Source organism: Megalops cyprinoides, chromosome 4, assembly GCF_013368585.1.
Source record: "Megalops cyprinoides isolate fMegCyp1 chromosome 4, fMegCyp1.pri, whole genome shotgun sequence".
NCBI lineage: Eukaryota > Metazoa > Chordata > Actinopteri > Elopiformes > Megalopidae > Megalops > Megalops cyprinoides.
In genome coordinates, this window is record NC_050586.1 from 39,307,721 (window position 1) to 39,328,938 (window position 21,218).

A 21,218-nucleotide genomic window follows, 5' to 3' on the forward strand; every position below is an offset into this window, starting at 1 on the left:
CCCCCCCACACCCACACCCCCCCCAGGCATAAGTCAGTAATATTTCTTGGCTAAAGATGTCAAAGTATTATTGAAGTCTGCAGTGAAATACACATTTGTGAAATTATAACAAAGCAACTACAAAAATCAGAGATTTCTGTTTATGGCAACCTATGCATAAAATGGATGATGAATTTTGTTTTAGAGATTTTTTTTGTCTGAATACACTTACCGTTTGAAAATCCTCTGCGATAGAAAGTCACATTTGTCTGATAGACTGACGTCATTGTAATAGAATTTGACACAAGAAAAGAAAACCACCTCCCGAGTCGATTAACACAGGAGGCTTAAGCATGCCGAGTCCCCAGAACTACCTGTTTTAATCCAGTTTTTTTTGCTACACAAACACACTATTCATAAATATTATATTTCACAAAATGTTCATCATGAACTTTTACCTTACTAATACATTATTATCTAATAGAGCAGTTTATTAATACCTAATAAAGCAGTTAATCAACTTCCTCTCTGTAACGTACTATTTACAGTAGGCATCGAACCCTCCAGCTTTACCCTGTGGAACACGGCAAATGTACAGTTTGTGACAACAGTGCAAGGGTACTCTTGTGCTAGGACTGGGTAGGCATTCAGAGGTTCTATAATTTTATAAGTGTACCACACTACTGTACAGCCTAAGGTGTTACTTCCACCACCTCCTTCCCCACAGGAAGGTTAAACCACAATGCACACCACCATAATAATACTACACAGTGAGGCCTGAATGTGTCAATGCACTTCTGGACGCTGAAGGGTCAGCTTCCTGGTTTCGGTGCGCACTTCATACAATGACCGTCAGACAGACTTCCTTTGAGAGTATGTACATAATTATTTGGTTGTTATGGCTCAAGGGTGTGCTTCAGCGCATCATCAAGTGGCTTTATTGCTTTGTCTCCTTTTAACCTGCAGGGGATTGTGGGAGAGAGATTTATATAATAAAAAAAGTAAAACAAAACACAGGGCCCCGGTGCTCCTCAAATAAAAACCATAAACTGGATATACCTTTTTTGTAAATTTCCCAACAGGGAGAACAATCTTAAGGCGCAAAGCTCTGGGGGGGGGGATATGATTGCTTCCTCAATAAATGTCAGTAACAATGTGTAGGCAGTGACTCAAGAATCTCAGAATTTGCCACTGGCTGTGCTGAAGCGGTTACCCTGCCCCTTTTGTTTTTCTGGTTGCTGTGCCAAAGGGGTTGCCCCGCCCCTTTGTGTTTTCCGTTGGCTGTGTTGAAGGCGGTAGCTCCGCCCCTTCACGTTTCCGTTGGCTGTGCTGAAGCGGTAGCTCCGCCCCTCCGTGTTTCCGTGGGCTGTGCTGAGGCGGAGCGCCGCGGGGGGGGGGGGGGGGAGCGCGGCCGGGCCGAACCCCCTGCGCTATAGGATGAACTTGACGTCGTTCTTCCAGTTGCTGACGCTGAAGCGGTCGGGCAGCACCCGCATCTTCATGGTGCCGTCGGCGCCGCAGGAGAAGATGTGGTTGGCGGGGCCCGCCTCGATCTGCATGACGCCCGTGCCCAGGTTCCTGAAGAGGGACTGGCGCGCATGCTCGCTGGGGAAGCTGTGCAGCAGGTACTGCGTGGACAGGCTCCAGATCTGCAACGCGCGTCATCGCAGAAACACATACAGACGCTACGGTGAGGTACAGGACTGCTGCGTGCAACATACGGCTTGGTGGAGGTGCATATTCATGCGTACGGCTGACACACATTACAAATATCATCTTAAGCAACGCTACCTGTTTTTCTCATATCGTTTTTCAGTTGGTTGATTTTTACATTTACATTTACATTTATTCATTTGGCACACGCTTTTATCCAAAGAGACATAGGTTACAGTTCTTTACAATGTGGATATATCCATTCATACAGCTGGATATTTACTGAGGCAACTGAGGGCTAAGTACCTTGCCCAAGGGTACAGCAGCAGTGTCCCAGTGGGGATTGAACCGGCAACCCTTTGGTTACGAGTCCTGCTCCTTAACCACTATGCTACACTGCCGATTTTTGACCGGTTGTTTGGTGTGTGTGCTTAGCTTTATGTACAGACCCGATAATGCTGTATCTTAACTATGATACCAAAACATATGGCTCTTTAGTTCTGACATGATTTCTCATCCTTAGAAAAAGAGATGGTTAATTCGTAGTATTTCAGCTTTATGAATGAACTGCACGCTGTCACGCTGTGGCAGTAAGGAAAAGGGGCGTTCCTTTCCCACGCTGCCCGGGGCTCTCCCAGGCAGCCTCACCTTGATGTTGCCCTCGGCGGAGCCGCTGATGAAGCAGCCCTCGGTGGGGTCAACGGCCAGCGCCTTGACGGGCGAGTCGTGGGCCTGGAAGCTCTGCCGCTGGTGCCGCTGCGTCAGGTCCAGCACGCTGATCCAGCCCTTGCGCCCGCCGGAGATGAGCAGCTGCTGCCGGGAGGCCAGCGCCAGCACCGTGGCGCCCGACTCGTGGCAGCTGAACGCTGGAGTTACAGGGCAAGCGAGCGGTCAGGTCCCTGTGCCTCTCAGCAATCCCCACACACCCGCAGGGCCTGGCCCCTCTCTCAGACCTCTTCCTGCCTCCGTTACCAGACCCAAACTATAGCCCCACGCAACCTACAGTATCAAGCTACCGTTAGACTAACACGTCATGGTTTCTTCCTCAGCTCAACAACTCTACCAAGCTCAAGCCGACAAGGAGCTGTGTGAGGCACGGTAACCATGTCATTTCGGGCGTCATCAACAAGTACAAAACATGCTACCGCCACAATGCTGGAACAGTCAGTTCTCCCAGAAGGGGTTGACTCACCGTGGACTAGACTGTTAGCCGGCGTCACCAGCGTATCCCACAGACACACATTCCTATGGAAACAAGACTCATGTCTCACATCGCAGGGATCCAGAAACAATGGTAAAGAGACCAGTGATTTATTGGCGAAGACTTTTGTTCAAGACTACTTTATTTTACTGTCATCATGAATATTACTACCTGTTGTCATTGTCATTACTGTAGCTACCTCATTTACATCATTTAACACATTCCCTTGTCCCAGGCAAATTACAAAGCCTAATTACTTCCATATTCATGTTCACATCAAAAGTATGCATTTAATACGCAACGAGTGGGACATACACTATATGGACAAAAGTATTTGGCCACACCTGTTTTTCAGGGTTTGGGCTAGGCCCCTTATCTCCAGTGAAGGGCAATCTTACTGTTTCAGCATACCAAGACATTTTGGACAATGCGCTTCCAACTTCGTGGCAACAGTTTGGGGAAGGCCCTTTTCTATTCCAACATGACTGTGCAGCAGTGCACAAAGCAAGGACTATAAAGACATGGAGTTGGGTGTGGAAGAACTTGACTGGCCCGCATAGAGCCCTGACCTCAACCCCATCGAGCACCTTTGGGATGAACTGGAACGGAGATTGTGATCCAGGCCTTCTCGTCCAACATCAGTGCCTGACCTCATAAATGCTCTACAGAACGAATGGGCACAAATTCCCACAGAAACACTCCAAAATCTTGTGGAAAGCCTTCCAAGAAGAGAGGAAGCTGTTATAGCTGCAAAAGGGGGACCAACTCCATATTAAAGTATGTGTATTTGAATACAGTGTCATTACAATGTAATGGTCAGGCGCCCGAATACTTTTGTCCATATAGTGTACGCAAGATGAATTACTTGTATTCCACAGTTCATGTTTCCGGACCTGCTGCAGTTGATTTGCTCTCCTGCACAACACTCTCTTCACGCCGCCTGCTCTTTAAGCAGCGCATTCATTTGTATTCTGCCTGCGTACCTGTTGTCAGTCGACAGCCCCGCCGTGGCGATGAGGGAGGACGAGCCCACGAAGACAAAGTCGTGCGCCGTCTTATTGTGGCACTGCAGAGTCTGCCAGAGAAGGACACGGCGTCAGAGGGGACGGGGGGGACCGGGGAGGGGGGAGGGGGGTGTGGAGAGGCGGTCAGGCTCACCAGGTAGGGCTTGGGAGTGTTTCCGGTCGTGTTGGTCTGCCACAGGCTCAGGGCTCCGTCTGCGTCGACGATGCCGAACTGCGCGAGGGAAACGCCAGAGAGGGGTAATCACAGACGCACACACAGACAGAAACGGACAGGCGCGCATCGTGCGCAGACACACCTACAGCGAGTTCACCGGTAAACCTTCACGGCATTTACAGATAAACACACACCGGCTTTGTTGCCCTGCACCTACTTTATGGGTACAACTACATCTACTTCATGGGTCTATCTACACCTACTTTATGGGTGAACCTATATCTACTTCATAGGTAAACCTATACCTACTGTGTTGGCCTAAACCTACAAGCTACCACAGGCACACATACACCTATTTTTTTATACCTACATTATGGGTAAACCTACACATACCTTGTTGCCCTGGTAGTTGAAGCGGATGCGGGTGACCCTGGAGTTGCCCGGACTCCTGTAGCAGATGATCTGCTGGGAGTGGCCCCACTCAAACATGCGCACGCTGCCGTCCTGGGCGCCCGTCAGGTCTGCATGGGCGGACAGCTCAGGATTAGGCCTCCCACCACTCCGCTGGGAAACTAGCACTCCTTCAATTTACAGTCGCTTACCTTGCCCTTTCAGCTTGGTTAAATCAATTCACCTTTAAATTACTTTTCATTGGTGGGTTTCCTGGAAACAATTCGGTAAATTTGCGACTGCAAATTAACCTCAGGGAAAGCGCTCAGCTGAATGCCCCCAGCCAACTGCCCGCAAAAGGCAGGTTAATGAATGCTCGGTGTATCCGACCACACATGCTCCCGGGGACAGGAACAATGTTAGAGGCCTTCTAACTGTTCATTATGACATGACACGTGTGAACACGTTTCTAGAATCATTAAATATAGTCTGGTATTGTGCTGAGGACAAAGAGGTAAAAAGAGGATTGGAATTCACAGAATCGAAAAAGGCTGTATGTGGAGCAGAAAAGGTGTGAGCCACACAGCAGTCTCCTTGTTCTCCCAGAAAAATGAACACGATTACTCACAGTATGGTAAAGTTGGGTGGGAGGTCATCCTTCTCACATTGTTTAGGTTTCGTTTGATTAGCTGTAGAAGACAGGAGAAGAGCCAACACAAGTATCAGCACAATACTCCCAGACACAAATATTTATTCTTGGCTTGTACTGCCACAGCTCCAACTGAGGCTGGTAGCGTACCATTGCTGTCAATAAGAAATTAAAGTAAACAAAGTACATTTATCAGCAAATGGCAAATGTTAATCAGCTGAAATTTCTGTAATCACTCCTGCAGTTGCTTCTGCAAGAGTGATTACAGAAGTGGTATGGTAATGATGAGGGCTTTGTATTAGCAGATCTTTCTGATGGTACAATTTGGAGATAAAGTAATCTGTTCTGTGACAGACACGGCGTCCCTCACCACAGCTGCGCCCCGCCCCGTCTGCAGACTGCCCAGCCAGGGCATGTTGATTGGCGTGCCGGGACTGCTGTGGGTGTAGGGGGTGGTGCCGTGCAGGCTGCTGAAGTCATCCCGCGCGTGGATCACCAGGAAGTCGTCAGCCCTGAAATGACATTCAACCCCTTGGTTTTTCTCATGCCTTCACAGCTGTGCAAACTCTTATTTGAAATTATAGAACATGTAAATACAAGCATGAAATTCGAAATAATCCACAGGACTATCTCTTCCATTTATCATCAAAAAGCTCATGTCTGATGTAAGTGCATGCAGCATAAAGTAACTTTCGAACGACAGTTCTGAGTTCAGCATCACTGCATCATTACTGGAAGAGATCGAACACCTCACTTTGGCGCATATCTCTACGGCGCGTCAAGATGTGGCTGCGCTGGGCAGAAACAAGAACACTTTGAGCATTTCATGTGTTTCTGCTGTGAGACAGAGACAGTGAGGACTGCCCGTCTCCATGCATTCTAATCTCAACTGATCCGTTCCCTGCACTGACTCTGCGGGGGGGGGGCGATTTTGTGCTTCAGAGTCCAGCTTTCCGGCTGCTCTGTCACCGACAATCTCACCCTTTGACTTCGGAGTCCACGTCGTCGTCGATCCACGTCAGTATCTGAGTAGCCAAGATGGAGGACACGTCCAGCTCTTGGATGTCGTGGGTTGAAGCGATCACTAGACAATTGCGATTAGCCTGGGAGAGGAAAGAGTAAATAAATTTAACCCAGTATTTCCACCTTCAAATAATAATTGTATTTCATCTCTTGCCCATGGATCACTTCCACCTTTTCCTCCTCCGCTAGTATCTTGTACCACTGTACCAAATTGTACCATAGTACCGTACCTTGTTGATGGCAAAGGCAGTGATTATGTCGGATTCTTTGTGGATGATTCGGGCCTTTCCTCCCGGGTATCCCAGATCTGCCTCTATCTGTAATACAAAATATAAACAACTCAAAGTCTCATTGCAACCATACTCCGCTGGAACAAAAATTACCTAAAAGGATACCCTGGGATATCTTCTGAAAAATGATTAGCCGTTCATGGTGAATTTATTTAAATGTGTATCTGTTTGGAACTTGAGATTAATTCTCTGAGGAGTGTCAATGAGTATGTGAAAATGAACCCCTGGGGAAGTGTTTGGTTGGACATTCAACAAACAGTCAAATCAAGTCGGTGGCCCTTACGCGGATAATTTAGAAATGTCCAACCAAACAATTTCCCTGGGTTTTCAGCTTTTTCTTGGTAGGACCCTACAGAAAGCATCATGTTTATGCCTTTGATTTTGTCACCCTTGAAAGTAGGGCTGCTCAAGTCTGGCTCTGGAGGAGCTTTCAAGCATCTTTTTCAGCCTTCTTTAAATTGCTAACACTCTCAGAAATGGGAAGTGAAGTGAAATTGGTTCAGTCAAGAAAACGACTGGCTAAATTGAGTGCTTATGAGTCTGTCAGGAACAAAAGCCTTTTGACATTGCAACCCTCCTTAAATCGAGTTCAAAACCTTCATTACATAATCTTACTAAGAGATGACGATGCAAAAACAAATTACAGAAAATGATTCCTATCTTCTAAGTTAGTACAGCTGTTAGTATGTGGTATAACAAGGAATAACAGACACCAGCATGCTTGTGACAGTAAATTTTCAACTGAATAAAATGGACTAAGGACAAGCTTGCAGACTTGCATATCGGGTAACTGTTCCTCGAACGTGAAGTTGTGAGTTGTAATTCTGAGAAGTGGCATTCTGGGATTTATTAGAAGCAAGACCATCCATGGCAGATCTCATCCAGAATATGAATATTAAACCCCAATGATGATGCTTAAATATGGCAGTCTTGACATTTTTGTGTCGAATGGCATATTTTCCTTCTGAAATTCAATGAGACATTTTGAGACCCTGTTGCATGAGTGTGTCATGGCCCCTCAAGACCCATTGTGCAATTAGAAGTCTAGTCGAAAAACACTGGGGTGACCTTCTCTGACCTTATTTGCATAAACCAGAGGATTCAGTTTTGGTTACAGCGGTCTTTCATAGTCCAGTCTCAGACTGCAGCAAGGCAATCAGTTAGCACCCATACGTTACACTGGCAAAGCTATATTCCAATAGGACATATTCCAAAAAACACAACTTATAAATGTATGAATGTATAAATGCTTCTGTCATTGAAAGTCAAATGGGCTGATGGTTTGAACTGTTTATAGACATATTTCTTGAATGAAAACATTTGCATTCTTGATGTTGTATGATTATCACACAAAAAGGTAATCTTGTGGTCATATATTAATTACTTTGCTTTGTTCAAAAACCATGAACATCTGATTCTGCATAAAATCTATCATCATGAATTAAATTTATCTTGAAAGCTCCAAACTTTCTGTGACAAAGCATTGTGTAACTAAACATGATCTTGTGCGACAACCAAGTTACTTCTCCAATAAAAACATACAGCTTTTCAGAAATCTCCAATTTTATACCTAAAACTAATTGTAATAATAGTAATGGGTTTGATGAGTGAATGGCCAAATTAGTCATATATCCCACTGAAATTGGTAGGGAACATTAAAAAATTGCAACGCTATAAATAACAATAACACTGCATGTTTTTATCAGACAACTTTATTACTTTATTACTTTTTTAAATTGGGTGTATGGTAAGCAGTACCTGGTTGAAGCTAGGATCCTCCGTCACAGAACATTTGACATTTTCATTGCGGTCCTCTACCGACTTAATCATTCGAGTAGCCACAAGACATCAGACAAAAAAACGTGATGAATCATGCAAAGTCAACAGGACACAGTGAAATCTAGAATTAGATTGTTAACATTCAAACAGTCAGTAAATTACACAAAGTGGTACGAAACAGTAATTCTGATGGCATCACATTTGGATGTTTGTCAAAATAGAACCTTGATTCTGAGTAAGTCTAGCTCAGAACCATGATAAATGAATTATGGACAAAAGCTCAAAGCAAACAGTAACTGCAAAAGCTTTCATGGTGTTTGACAAAGAACCAAATATGACTGGTAAAGGTCATGTAATGGCACTCAAAAGACCCCAAAAGACACGCTGCAGCAAATATTCCAATGCTTTAGCTTTTGCTCTCCGTGGCTAAAACATCCTGGCTCACCCTTAAAAAAGAAAATTATAAATCCCATATGCCCAGTATGATAGTCCACACTGACAAGTTGGTCCAGCATTTCAGATAGCTACATTCTGCATTACTTTTTATGATCTGCAAAGGCAGATAAAGATCTTGCAGTTTATCAGCCTAACTAATATTAGAAACAATTCTTCCATTTGGAAACATGGGTTATTCTTCCCTTACTGTATACAAAATATTTTTAGAAATCCATAAGAATTATCAGACCTACTGCACTCTTCATTATATTGTTATACAATTTCAACAAGTTTCAACAGATTTCACTTCCCTGGTGAGCACCATCAAGTTTGAGTCAACAAGTTTACCAAGTGAACCTTGATCTAGGTTTTTCTGAACGGAGAAGAACTGACAGGCCTTTCGTAGGAACGAAAGGGAACATTCACTGCAACGTGTATGTATGCCATATATGACCTTTATTGGAAACTAAATCAAACAAAAAATAAATGAAACTTAATTATGAGGATTAATCAGAAGCTATGGCACAAATTAAACTGCAATTAGGATATAAAGGTCATGCAAAAATAGACAAAGTCAATGGCATCTGTTTGTGATGGAAAAAACGGGTAAAGACAAAAGTAATGACACCTTCATCAGAATGAATTCTGTGTTTATTAAAAATGACAATAATCACACTAACCTTTATTTAGGTTTTCCCTCAGTAAAGGGAAGGACAAAGCACTTTGTGGTTTGATTGGACAGAGGTCCACCAGTAGATATTCAACTCTAGAAAACGTTCATGCACTGTACAGTGTATGTACAGTATTACAGTATACATATCTTTCAAATGTGGGCTTCTGGTTTTCAAGTTCCATCTCATTCAAAATTTAAAGCCAATTACATAGCTTTGAGATAGAAACCTTTTAGTGCAAAGCTAACGCTTGCTTCAAACGAGACTGCTCCCAAAACACCTGGATCCTGTTTCACCAGCTATTTTGGCATGTCCTGCGTGTGAACCGTGTGTGTGTTCCCACACCACTCCAATGTTAGCAGTGTGGCAAACGTCTGCTACATAACACAGAGACTAATGCCTCAAAGGAGGGAAGAACATGAGAAAAAAATGCCACGGAAACCAGGAGCCCAAACTACAGCTGTGAACGTGCCAATACTCTTGTCCTGGGGGCAGGGAGTGGGGGCGTGTCTGCATGCGGACATGCGGAGTGAGGGCCTCGTACCTCGTTTTGGTCCCGCTTCTTGGTGAAGATGTTGCGGATGAACGTCTCCTGGACCGCCTCCTGCTTGACCAGGTACTGCCACAGCCTTTTAACGGGCAGAGCTGAGTGGTGGTTGGACCTGCAGGCAGACTCCAAAGGGTTGATCCCCCATCCAGGTAACTCCCACAACAACATGCTGGTTTGTGTCATGAATGTCCGCCAATCAAAAACTAGAGGCTAGATTACAAGATGTATTATCGTTAAATAGACACAATGTGCACAATAGGTTTCCTTCTTTGGGTTCCAGAATTTGGACCCAATGATCACCTCACCCTTCAGTGAGCTCCCATACAGCATAGCATTGCTCTTTCAGGTTACTATTGTTTGCTAATGAAAATTAATGCAGGTCTTCTGGACCATTGTGTGGCACCATACAAATTCAATTATTTAAGGTGACGTTGCTTTCAAACATCACTGTTGAGATATACATTCAGCATGCAGTATGTGGCTCATACAGATAATTGTTAGGGATTATGTTTCTGAGGTCAGACATTTTATTTTAGCACTGTTTCGCAGCTGGCTGCCTATTTGCTGTCAGTCTGGCTGTTCCGCTCATTACTGTTGTTCTTGTTGCTCCTGTGATATGTTTAATGTATCAAGCCATATTAGCCTCGTAAGTCGCTCTGGATAAGAGCATCTGCCAAAGTAAATTAATCATAATAATAACAGGATTAGAGATGTTTTCTCACAGGACTGCTGACTTTAAGAGCCTGACACACGAGATCCACGGGGAGCAGCGGAGAGAGAGAGGAGGGGAGAGAGGAAAGAGGAGAGAGGAGTGAGGGCGGACCTGAAAGGCGTGTTGGACGGCTCAAACAGGGCCTTGTGCCGGAGGAGGGCGGGGCCGGCCGCCAGGGTGTCGTCCAGGGGGTGCGTGGAGATGTACTTGGGTGGCGGGCCCCCGAAGATCTCCAGCCTCTTCAGCAGCACCTGCTCCCAGCGCTGGAGGGTCTTCAGCACCGCGTGGCAGAGCGGGGAGCCCACCGGGAGGTCTGCGGGGCAGGTGTGGCGTTAGGAACAACGTAGACCGCACACCAGCCTCACACAGAGACCCTCACACAATGCGTCACGCGCAAAGCGTAACTACAACTACAGCAGTATGAGATATGATACGGGACTACAAGCAAAACTCCATGCTAAGGCTACTACAAGCTACAAGCTCCGTGGACGTTACCTAAGAGGTCATGACCTGCCATGGGGTAGAAAGTCTTCAGGTTGACCAGCACCATCTGGACCATGGCCAGGCGCATCATACACCAGCTGGGGAACGGCACGCAGAGGTCACAGAGTGAGCGAAGGTCACTGACGCGGGTCCGAACTCGCCAGTGACACGCCGTTAGCGTTACCTGTAAGAGCTGGGGTTGGCGTGCTCTCGGAGAGGCGCGTCCGACTCGAACACGTCCCCGTACTCGTCCTCGTCCTCGTCCTGGCTGCCCTGGCTCTCCTCCGAATCGTACTCCACCCTGCTCTCGGAGGGCGGCAGGAAAGGCTGCAGGAAAAACGCGAGGGGGAAAAATGAACCAAGGAAAACACAACCCTAATAAAACACCTCATAAAACTCGCGCATGACAATGGGAGCCCATAAAGCAGAATGCAAAATTATGCAGCTGAATTAAGCAGCTGGTATACAAGACAATATTTTAAACAGCATGAGAACACATGAGGAGTCAGGACAGTTATAACTAATAAACTGGAAAAAAAGGATGAATTCCAACTTTTTATTGAAGGGGAGAAGATGGTCCTTGAAAACTTCAACACAAATTCTTCCAGCAAGGCTCAACTGAGCAAGATGCTCGTCTTTATAAGATCCGTCTATACTTCTCACCGTGTCCTGAAACAGCCCGCAGTTAAAGCCGCCGCCCTCAGAATCTCAGGACACGGGGGGCATTACCTTGGCGATGAAGTAGTCCCAGATGCTGAGCTCCGGGGGGACAAACTCCTCCTTGAAGATGGACGTCTCCTGCTCCACGACCGGGCTGGGCGGGGTCTGCGGGCCCTCTCTGGAGTTGCTCCGGGACGACAGCAGCCTGAAGCGTTTGTGCCTCCTGTCCGTCTCGTCGCTGATGGAGGACACTGCGGCGGCAAGGCAAACAAATTAAACCGCCGCCGATACAACACTCGCGGCCGGCGCTCTGAGAACAAGGTTGCGGAGGTGTCGGCTGCTTACTTTGCACAGAATTGAAAGTCTGTCTGCACGCATTTTGTTTGTATATATTATAGACAAGAAGCGAAGCAATGAGTCGTTTCAAGACACAGATGTCAACCTGTGCGCATCTTCGTCTATGTACAGGAACAACGCTCAAAAAAAGCCCCACGAATGATTTATTTTTGCCTACTTAGATAAAATCATATTCCTGTCACTAAAAATTGTAGTGCAAACATATCAAAGTCAAGTCAAAGTCAACTTTATTGTCAATTCTCCAATATGCACAGGACATACGGAGGATTGAAACTGCGTTTCTCTCAGGCCCACGGTGACAATACAACAGTTCGACATAACACAGTGACACTGAGAGACAAGAAACAAGCTACAAATATTTACAGCAAGGCACATGGTAGGTTTAGAAATATAAAAATATAAATATAAATACAGATTCCACAGGAATATGATGTAGACTGTTATATAAGTAAAGTGACTGTGCAAATCTGTGTGAGTTTGTGTGTGATTAATGTTGGGAGTTGGAATGACTATGATCTGCAACCAGATCACTATGCTCTGCAACCATGGGGCAACTAAATGTCCCATCCCAACATGGTCGCTCCTCTCAGACACGATGCCTGTCTGTACTTGTGCCCCGGGTGGTGGGATGAACTTCCCACGGGGGGGTCAGGACAGCGGAATCACTGGCCATTTTCTGACGCAGACTAAAAATCCACCTCTTGAGACTGCAACTCAGTTCCACCTCAATCCTCACCCCTTAACAGCTGCTACTTGTATTACTTGCTGTTTATTTTCCATGCAGCATCGCAATGTGTTACGGATTCTGTGATCCAGTGACTGTGATGTATGGTAGTGTGTGTACTTGCCTTCCCTTAGTGTCTAGGTTTTCCAGTCAGACTGCACAAGTTAACTTGTGGTAGTGCTTGAATGAAGCAGATACACTTCTGTTCTTTTGTGCTGGAAGAGCCTCTGCTATAATGAATGTAATTCAATGTAGTGTAATGTAGCCATAAAATCATATTTCACAGGTACTACAACCCCCTGTTCTGAGGGAGCCCGATAGGGAACCGGACCTACCTGAGGGCTGCTTCACTGGGCTGGGCCTCTCCACGATGGGTACGCGCGCGCCTCCTCCGAACACTGCCACCCAGAGCTTGCTGTTGAGCGGGTGGGCCACGATCCGGAAGAGCTCGTTGCTGGAGTGGGTGGCCAGGCCGTGCACGAAGAGGCTGAGGAAGACTGCCGTCAGGATCTCGCACAGCAGCACCGTCAGGCCCGGCTGGTTCTCCTCTCCCGCCGAGTTCAGGAGGCGGATCAGCGCCCCGATACCTGCCAGACCCAGGGACAGAGGTCATATCGGCCAGCCTCAGAGTATGAGGACTCAGAAAAGGAAGTAAAAATAATCTGATGATGTTTATGTATTCAAATTAATATTTGAGGTCCATCAGTTGCTGACACACATGTGCAGAGGTACAGCTTTTAGTGTGCAGATAGCTGGCCGCTCTGCTGGGCAGCGTTGGGTGTGTTCAGTGTGTGGTTAACCCTGGCTACTGTGTGCAGTAGTGTTCAGTCTGTGGTTATCTGGCCACTGTGCTAGGTAGTGCTGGGTGTGTGGTTACCTGGACACTTTGTTGGGCAGTTATCAGTGTGCAGTTACGTGGCCACTGTGTTGGGAAGTGTTCAGCATACAGTTACCTGACCTCTGTGCTGGGTGGTGTTCTGTGTGTGCACTTACCTAACCACTGTGCGGCTACTGTGCTGGGCTGTTACCAGTATATGGTTACCTGGCCACTGTGCTGGAGAGGTGCTGGGTAGTGTCCAGCATGTGGTCACCTGGCCACTGTGCTGGGGAGGTGTCGGGTAGTGTTCAGCGTGTGGTTACCTGGCCACTGTGCTGGGGAGGTGTCGGGTAGTGTTCAGCGTGTGGTTACCTGGCCACTGTGCTGGGAAGGTGCTGGGTAGTTGTTGAGTGTGTGGTTACCTGGCCACTGTGCTGGGGAGGTGTTGGGTAGTGTTCAGCGTGTGGTTACCTGGCCACCGTGCTGGGGAGGTGTTAGGTAGTGTTCAGCATGTGGTCACCTGGCCACTGTGCTGGGAAGGTGCTGGGTAGTTGTTGAGTGTGTGGTTACCTGGCCACTGTGCTGGGGAGGTGTTGGGTAGTGTTCAGCATGTGGTTACCTGGCCACTGTGCTGGGAAGGTGCTGGGTAGTTGTTGAGTGTGTGGTTACCTGGCCACTGTGCTCGGGAGGTGTTGGGTAGTGTTCTGCATGTGGTTACCTGGCCACTGTGCGGGGGAGGTGTTGGGTACTGTTCAGCATGTGGTCACCTGGCCACTGTGCTGGGAAGGTGCTGGGTAGTTGTTGAGTGTGTGGTTACCTGGCCACTGTGCTGGGGAGGTGCTGGGTAGTTGTTGAGTGTGTGGTTACCTGGCCACTGTGCTGGGGAGGTGCTGGGTAGTTGTTGAGTGTGTGGTTACCTGGCCACTGTGCTGGGGAGGTGTTGGGCAGGACAGTCTCCTCCATGCTGATGGTTCTCCCAGGATGCTGCTGTGAGAGCAGGAAGCTCTGGTAGACGATCCCCGTGAACTGGTTCACATGACTGCGAGACACAGTAAACCGCAGCCAATAATGAAGTCACAAAAAAAACGATAACAGAGCAGCGGAGAAGAAAAATGGCCACAAACGAAATGTAAGACGGAACAAAAGGTCCATTCAGCTTTCCGCCCCAGAATATGAGTGCCGAGTTTCACACAATGGCTCCCTTTGTGCTGCCATCGTAAAACTTTCACAAATCGCATCAGGCAGCCAACTCAGGCTGATAAAACCATCAAGCCATTAAATCCCGACGCAGCACAGAACACCCTCTGGTTACTCTGAAGAATTAATACAGACATGCAGAACAAAAGACCAAGAATCTCCAAAACAGGATTAATAGAGAAACAAGTAAAAGCACTTCAAGCAATGGCAAAGAGCAGCATGCAAAGTGGGTCTGGGATAGAAAACAGCAGAGGACTTTATGACACAATAAGACAGAGTCAAGGAGCAGTTGAATTTTACAGCGCAGAATAACCATGTAATTCTGCAGTAATGGCTTTCGAATTTCTGTAAAACCACCATTTCACACACACTCGCTGGAGAGTTCATCATAGATGTCGAAACACGATGGTAATTACGAAGTCTTTTCTGCAGTCTGATTGAAATGCCAACATTATGACTGACCTGATTATTTCTGGCCACAATTGTACTTTACAAAAAAAAGATGGAACGGCTGCCAAATATCCACCAAGCTGCTAACGTGACAATTGGTACACAGTAAAATACTCTATCAAGCTCTCTGTGGGCAAATGTTTAATCATAAAAATAAACTGTAATTGATAAATGCATTGTGTGTAATTGATAAACTGCACTGATGAGGGGAATTTTTTATAACAGAAAGTGAGCAATATATGTATGTGGCTTCAAAGGCAATATGTAATTTTTTTAAAGAAAAAAACAAATAAAATCTTTGGAGGCTCTTCACACACCCAAAGTCCTACTGAGGCCACAACGCAATATTAAGCAGCGTATACCTGAGGGAGTGTGTGAGCAGAGCTTTAAACTCACTTACTCACACAGGAAATACAATTACCCGGGCTCTAAAATGTCAAGTGAAATCCTGCAACCCCCTCAGGAGTCATGGGACTGTTATATAATTACCGCCCAGGGTCACTCGCCTTTTCTGGAGGAGAGAACAGAGCCTTTCTATAGTGGATTAGCCTTCGCATCTGACGCCTTGCGCCAAACCTCCTTAGCTCGCCTCTTTGACTAAATGTGGCAAAACTCATTAATTAGGGATAGTTATGAAGTCAAATTTCAAACTCTAGAGGAAGCCTCCAGAGCTCCGCTCGAGGGTAGCACGCACCTGTAGTTGTGGCCATCGCACAGACACTGGTAGATGCATGCTGACAGAGAGGCGGCCAAGGTGTGCATCACGTAGATCTGGGAGGGCAGACATTCGCAATGAGTGAATTATGCACATATATATAGCACAACTAATTATGAATGGTATATAATTATGAATGGTATATAGGAAAACTGAGTTCCCAGGTCCTGGTCTAAACACTGAACAACACGGCGGAGATTGTAAAGCTCATTTTTTATACTACTGATATCAGCGCACATTTCGCTGATATGTCTTACAGGCCTAGTGCCTGTGTTTCTGACACACGCCTGTGTAAGTTGCATAACTCATTGTGTAAATGAAAATATGAAAATGATAATCCCCCTGAGACGCCTGACAAGTTACACAAGTTAGGGAAGTTTAATCGGACTAAGAGAAACCTGGATCTCTTCCCACAGTGTGCGAACAGTCTCTCCAATGAAGACCTGTTCCGCGCGTTCGCGGAAGCTGCGGGTTCGACCCTCGGGACGGACCTTGTTGTTGACGACGTCGGGGTGCGGGGGGGAGTCCAGGGCGTTGATGGTGTGCAGGATGTCGTGGGCGAGGTTGGTGAGGTGGACGATGGGGTTGGCCACCACCGTCTTGGCGCTGGCCGTGGAGGCCAGAAGGAGTGGGATGGAGGCCTGGTGCTGCTGCTGGGAGGGGCCGACGGCACCGTCGTCCTGGGAGACAGGGATGGGCCGGGGGGGGGGGGGGGGGGGGGGAAGGTGTCACACACAGCGATGACCAACAGAGCTCAGTCAAACATCAAAAATGAAGATTATCACTGCGCACTCGACCACTACGGCAGCTGTGGAATTCATTTTCACAATGAATGGTACGCTGCTGAATACAGTAATTTACCGCTGAAACAGGTTCAACAAGGTTATCTACGATGAGTCAAATACTTCACTTGAGGTGCCTTCAACAGTGTTGAAGCATTTATTTAGGACATATAAGCGTTACCCTTTTGTAACTTCTTCCAAAGCATCCTGTCCATAGATGTGACATTTTCCGAGCTAACCTCCACACGTTTCAGGAGCAGGGCTGGGGGTTAGAGATGTCACATCTATGGGCCGGATCGCTTGGATGGATTTAAACAGAAGAACGTGACTGTATGCAGTCATGCCTCTTCTTGGAACAGAGAGGAACTGGGCCGGGGCGCGCGGTTGCGCTTCCTGTCGGGCAGCCTCACCTGCTGTGACTCCTGCAGCAGCAAGATGAGCTCCATGCGCACAGAGGCCAGGCCGCCGCCGTGGGAGCCGTGCAGGCTGCAGTAGCTGAGGAACATGCGCAGCAGCGGCTGGTTCCTGCGCAGCCACTGCCTTCGGCTGCGCCGCCACTCCAGCGGGGCCGCCGCCCCCACCGGCTCCGCCGGGTCCGCCCCCGCCGGCCTCCCGGCGCCCGCCTCCCCCGCGGCGCCCTCCGCCGCCCCCTGCAGGCCTGGGTTGTAGCTGCAGCTCCTCTGCAGCGCCGCCACCTCCCTCTCCAGCCAGTGGCAGAGCTGGTGGCGGAGCTTGCCCCCGTCCAGCTCGTAGCCCGTGGACAGCGTGCGCAGCTCGGCCGTCAGGATCTTCAGGCAGGCGCGGAACTTGAGCTGCGCCGTGAGGATGTCCTCCGAGGGGTCGAGGACAGGCTCCTCCCCCACCGAGCTGGGGCTCTCCGTCGGGGCCGAGGTGGCGTCGGGGGTGTCGGCGAAGACGCCGTTGCTCCCGGCGCCGACGGCGCGCATGGCCAGGCCCGACTCCTCGTCCTCCGAGTCCTCCTTGTCGCTGTCCCACTTGAGCTCCAGGGGCTCGTCCGGCACCACCACGGAGGGCTGGCTCCAGTCGAAGCTCAGCACCGAGTCCGACTGGCTGTTGGAGAGGCTGTCGCAGGCCGACTCGTACCCGTTCACCACCGGCTGCGACCAGTCCAAGTCGGCCGCCCTGTCCGCCCTGGCCTCCTTGGAAGGGCTGGGGGGCGCGGTGGCGTCCCCCCGGCTCGGCGCCCGCGGCCTGGACCTCTTGACCACCTTGGGCATTTTGGAGAGCACCTCGAGGGACAGCATGGGGCAGCCGGCCTGGAGGTGGGCGTAGGCGGCCGTGAAGAACAGCCTCCGCTCCACCAGGCTGATGGAGTCGGCCAGGTGCCGGCTCTCGGGGGTCAGGCCCACTTTGGCGGATGCTCTCTCCGAGGAGCCGAAGTGGCGGCGCAGTAGCAGGGGGTGGGTGCGGAGGTAGGTGTAGAAGTTGAACACCTCGGGCTGACAAGGGGACGTGTCCGCAGCGCCTGAAAAAACAGACCGCGGGATAGTAACCACTGACACACAAACAACTGAGAAGAGATCCCACAGTGGGACAGCCTAGGAACACATAGAATACCAACTGGGACACATGTCATAGTGACAATTTCTAGAGCAGTCCATACAGTAGCTGGTTATTAAAGCAATGTGTGACATGCATCTGACGTGGTCTGATGCGTTTTATGCATGTACAGCTGTTCCCATCGACCTAACATACAGTATTTGTGCTTTTCAAACCTTGTCACTAAGTGTAAATTACGAGTAAACGGAAACAGGGCCCGTTTTTGGCAGCACTCACCCTGAGAGTGGCCGGCAGAGTCCGGGCTGGCGCTGGGCTGTTCCAGCAGGGTGTCCAGGGCCCGGCTGTAGTCCTCCAGGATCCAGTAGGCCATGCTGCGCAGGAAGGGGTCCTGGTGGGCGGGCGTGTCATGGCCCAGCACCTGCCTCTGCAGGATGTGCTTGTAGGTGGAGGACGTCTCGAACTCCGACTCGTACAGCCGGGAGATCACCAGGGCCAGCTGGAGGTCCTGCATCTTCTCTAAGCAAACCTGGAACCATTAAAAACAAACAAAAAAAGGAGGCAAGCCTTGTGACTAAATGAAGTTGACAATGTTCTGCCACAAAATGGTATTGTTTTGGTGGAACTGTTCACAGAATGTACCCTCAGCAAATACAGAAAAAATGTACTTGCACAACATATCACCACTGTCCTACATTAAAATGCACTTTAGAAGCTTAAGTGAAATTAAACCACTTTCAAACAGTCATTCAAGGAATGACAAATGTGACAAAAATGTGTCACTTTGAGTCAGCAATTCATTGTGTCAGTAACACTTTTGGCATTTTTCACACAAGTAGCGCCACAATTACGGTACATCCAAGAACCGCCACGAGGCCATTTTTATTTTGCACCACTGAGAGTATTATAATTACGACTGAAAAGACAAGAATAGTTACAAGAATAAATGAATATTTTCTCATAACATCACGTCAAAAACAGATGAAATCACCCATTATCCTCTCAATTAATCAATTTTATGAATTAAGCCACAATTAAGCCTTATTTGATTTTAGGCAAAAGTGCCCAGCTATGCATGCTAAGTGCAAGTAAATGAACTTTACAAGCTACGCTAACGGATACAAATTGTGTTTGTCATTATTCAATTAGTAATTCGATTAGCTACTGTCAGGACAAATGAAGAAAGTCCCTTAGGGGGTGGGGTTTGCGCAGCGTGGGCCGGTGAGGGCTGTGTCTGAACGTTAGCGGGGTTAACGCGGCCGCGGCTCTGACGTTAGCCTGACCTCCACGGCGTCCTTCAGGGAGCCGGCCAGCAGGAAGAAGGCCGCTGAGTGCTGGAAGCGCTGCTTGCCCAGCAGGGAGAAGGCGTTCTTCAGCGCCGCCCTCCTCCACCGGTCCTCGCTGAAGTTGTTGTTGAAAAACGCCGTCATCTTCACGTTCTTCTGGGCCCTGGGAGAGTTCGTCGGGGGAAGGGGAGATTTTTGAGGAACATTTTGTCTTTTGACGCCGCCTCTCTCCAGGGGGAGGGGTGCAGATGACACTCGAGTGAGGCTGGATGTTCTCACACACGTACCTGTACAGCCCCCACACCACCGCTTTCTTCTTCATGGCAAGGTAGAAGATGGCTGCGTCCAGGGGATCGTTGTTTCTCTGAAAAGCTGCTTTCGCGACCTGTTAAAAGTCAACAGTCTCAGTGTCAAGGGAACTTTAACATGATGCATCCAATAAAACAACTTCTAGACAAAATGTGCTTTGTGTGTACTGTGACCTATAAGGGCTCTTTATAAAATTATACATAATGCTCCCTTCAATACTCTACTGTACAGAATCATTATGCTAAATGCAGCATATGTGCCTTAGGCTGATTTTCCATTAAGACAAATGACATATATATCATAACTCCATCAACTTCTCTTAAAAAGCAGACACCTTACTTATTACAAGAACTGAAAAACTTAATATCACTTCCTCTTTGAGGCTTACGTGTCTTTTTTTCCACCCTGAAAAGACCTTGATGATCCCCTAATGACTATAACTCAGTCTCTATAATGCGAAACTTCTTTATTACCACATGCCAGTTACTCAATTGACTTGTCACTGCGAGCGAGCTCTGTACAGGAAACTTAACACACATCAATTTGCGACAGACCTGGCAGCCAACAGCCCCCTACAGCACGTTAATTGCATAATGACCTCTCTACTCACTAACTGCTTTCAGTAACACCACCTAACAGTAAGAAATGGCCACCACTTTCACTGTTTCAATTCTGCCTTTCTGGTGTTCCCCAACTACGTGAGTGCACACAGACAGTTTCAGACAGCCACAGAGTACTCAAGCTGCTTCCTGAACGACACACATGGATCACTTTTTTCACATTACTGCCACATACTGTGGTTGAAGAAGCACACCACTAATGTTTTACCTCTTTATTTAAAGAAGAATTTGCACGGCAATCTCATCTTAAACGACGCAATGGTTTTCAGACGCATCGCCGGAAAAGGTCAGCAGACGAGGAGAAGGGGGGTGTTTAGGGGGGTTTGGGGGGGGACGCACCTTCTCGATGCACCTGCGCAGCTTGTTGGTGCTGCGCAGCCACCAGCCCAGCCCCATGGCGCGCAGCTCGGCCCAGGTGGGGTCACCCTTCTGCAGGGCGGGCAGCATGTTGAGCAGCTCCTCCTCCGCCTCCGAGTGGAAGGCCCAGGCGAAGTGGCAGGTGGACAGCCCTGTGGAGCACGGAGACGGCTCCTTTAGTTTGCAAAGCAGGTTTTCCGCTCCAGCGATGTTTGAATGATGCATCTCTAGGGCTTCCCCTGAGAAGTGCGTAGCAATTTTCTGTAGGCATTTGTACTCATTTGCCTGTTAATGTTAACTGTTACACAACATGTCAAAGAAAAACCCCATGACATTATGAATTACCATTGACAACTATATGCAAAGTCATTACACAGCACATCATATTCAAATAAATGAAATATGTTAAGATATAAAATTTACCTCTGTGCA

At 48.0% G+C, this 21,218-nt stretch overlaps 1 protein-coding gene across 6 annotated transcripts in view; it reads right to left on the reverse strand.

The window, feature by feature from the left end:
* Positions 1–21,218, reverse strand: part of dmxl1 (Dmx-like 1) — a 43,014-nt gene continuing 21,796 nt past the window's right edge. For 5 of the 6 annotated variants that reach the window (XM_036526570.1, XM_036526574.1, XM_036526569.1 and 2 more), the window contains 25 exons: positions 20,769–20,938; positions 19,788–19,885; positions 19,498–19,663; positions 18,494–18,743; positions 17,107–18,182; positions 16,406–16,594; positions 15,894–15,970; positions 14,470–14,591; positions 13,071–13,322; positions 11,724–11,905; positions 11,179–11,321; positions 11,007–11,092; positions 10,623–10,824; positions 9,794–9,911; positions 8,123–8,185; positions 6,305–6,391; positions 6,033–6,154; positions 5,422–5,563; positions 5,031–5,091; positions 4,406–4,533; positions 3,992–4,069; positions 3,817–3,908; positions 2,825–2,877; positions 2,281–2,498; positions 1–1,628 (listed from right to left, as the gene is read on the reverse strand). In XM_036526570.1, coding sequence (XP_036382463.1) covers positions 1,410–1,628; positions 2,281–2,498; positions 2,825–2,877; positions 3,817–3,908; positions 3,992–4,069; positions 4,406–4,533; positions 5,031–5,091; positions 5,422–5,563; positions 6,033–6,154; positions 6,305–6,391; positions 8,123–8,185; positions 9,794–9,911; positions 10,623–10,824; positions 11,007–11,092; positions 11,179–11,321; positions 11,724–11,905; positions 13,071–13,322; positions 14,470–14,591; positions 15,894–15,970; positions 16,406–16,594; positions 17,107–18,182; positions 18,494–18,743; positions 19,498–19,663; positions 19,788–19,885; positions 20,769–20,938 — 4,394 coding nt within the window. In that variant the 3' untranslated portion in view covers positions 1–1,409. The remainder of the gene's footprint in view (positions 1,629–2,280; positions 2,499–2,824; positions 2,878–3,816; positions 3,909–3,991; positions 4,070–4,405; positions 4,534–5,030; positions 5,092–5,421; positions 5,564–6,032; positions 6,155–6,304; positions 6,392–8,122; positions 8,186–9,793; positions 9,912–10,622; positions 10,825–11,006; positions 11,093–11,178; positions 11,322–11,723; positions 11,906–13,070; positions 13,323–14,469; positions 14,592–15,893; positions 15,971–16,405; positions 16,595–17,106; positions 18,183–18,493; positions 18,744–19,497; positions 19,664–19,787; positions 19,886–20,768; positions 20,939–21,218) is intronic. The other variant, XM_036526573.1, reaches the window with a different exon arrangement.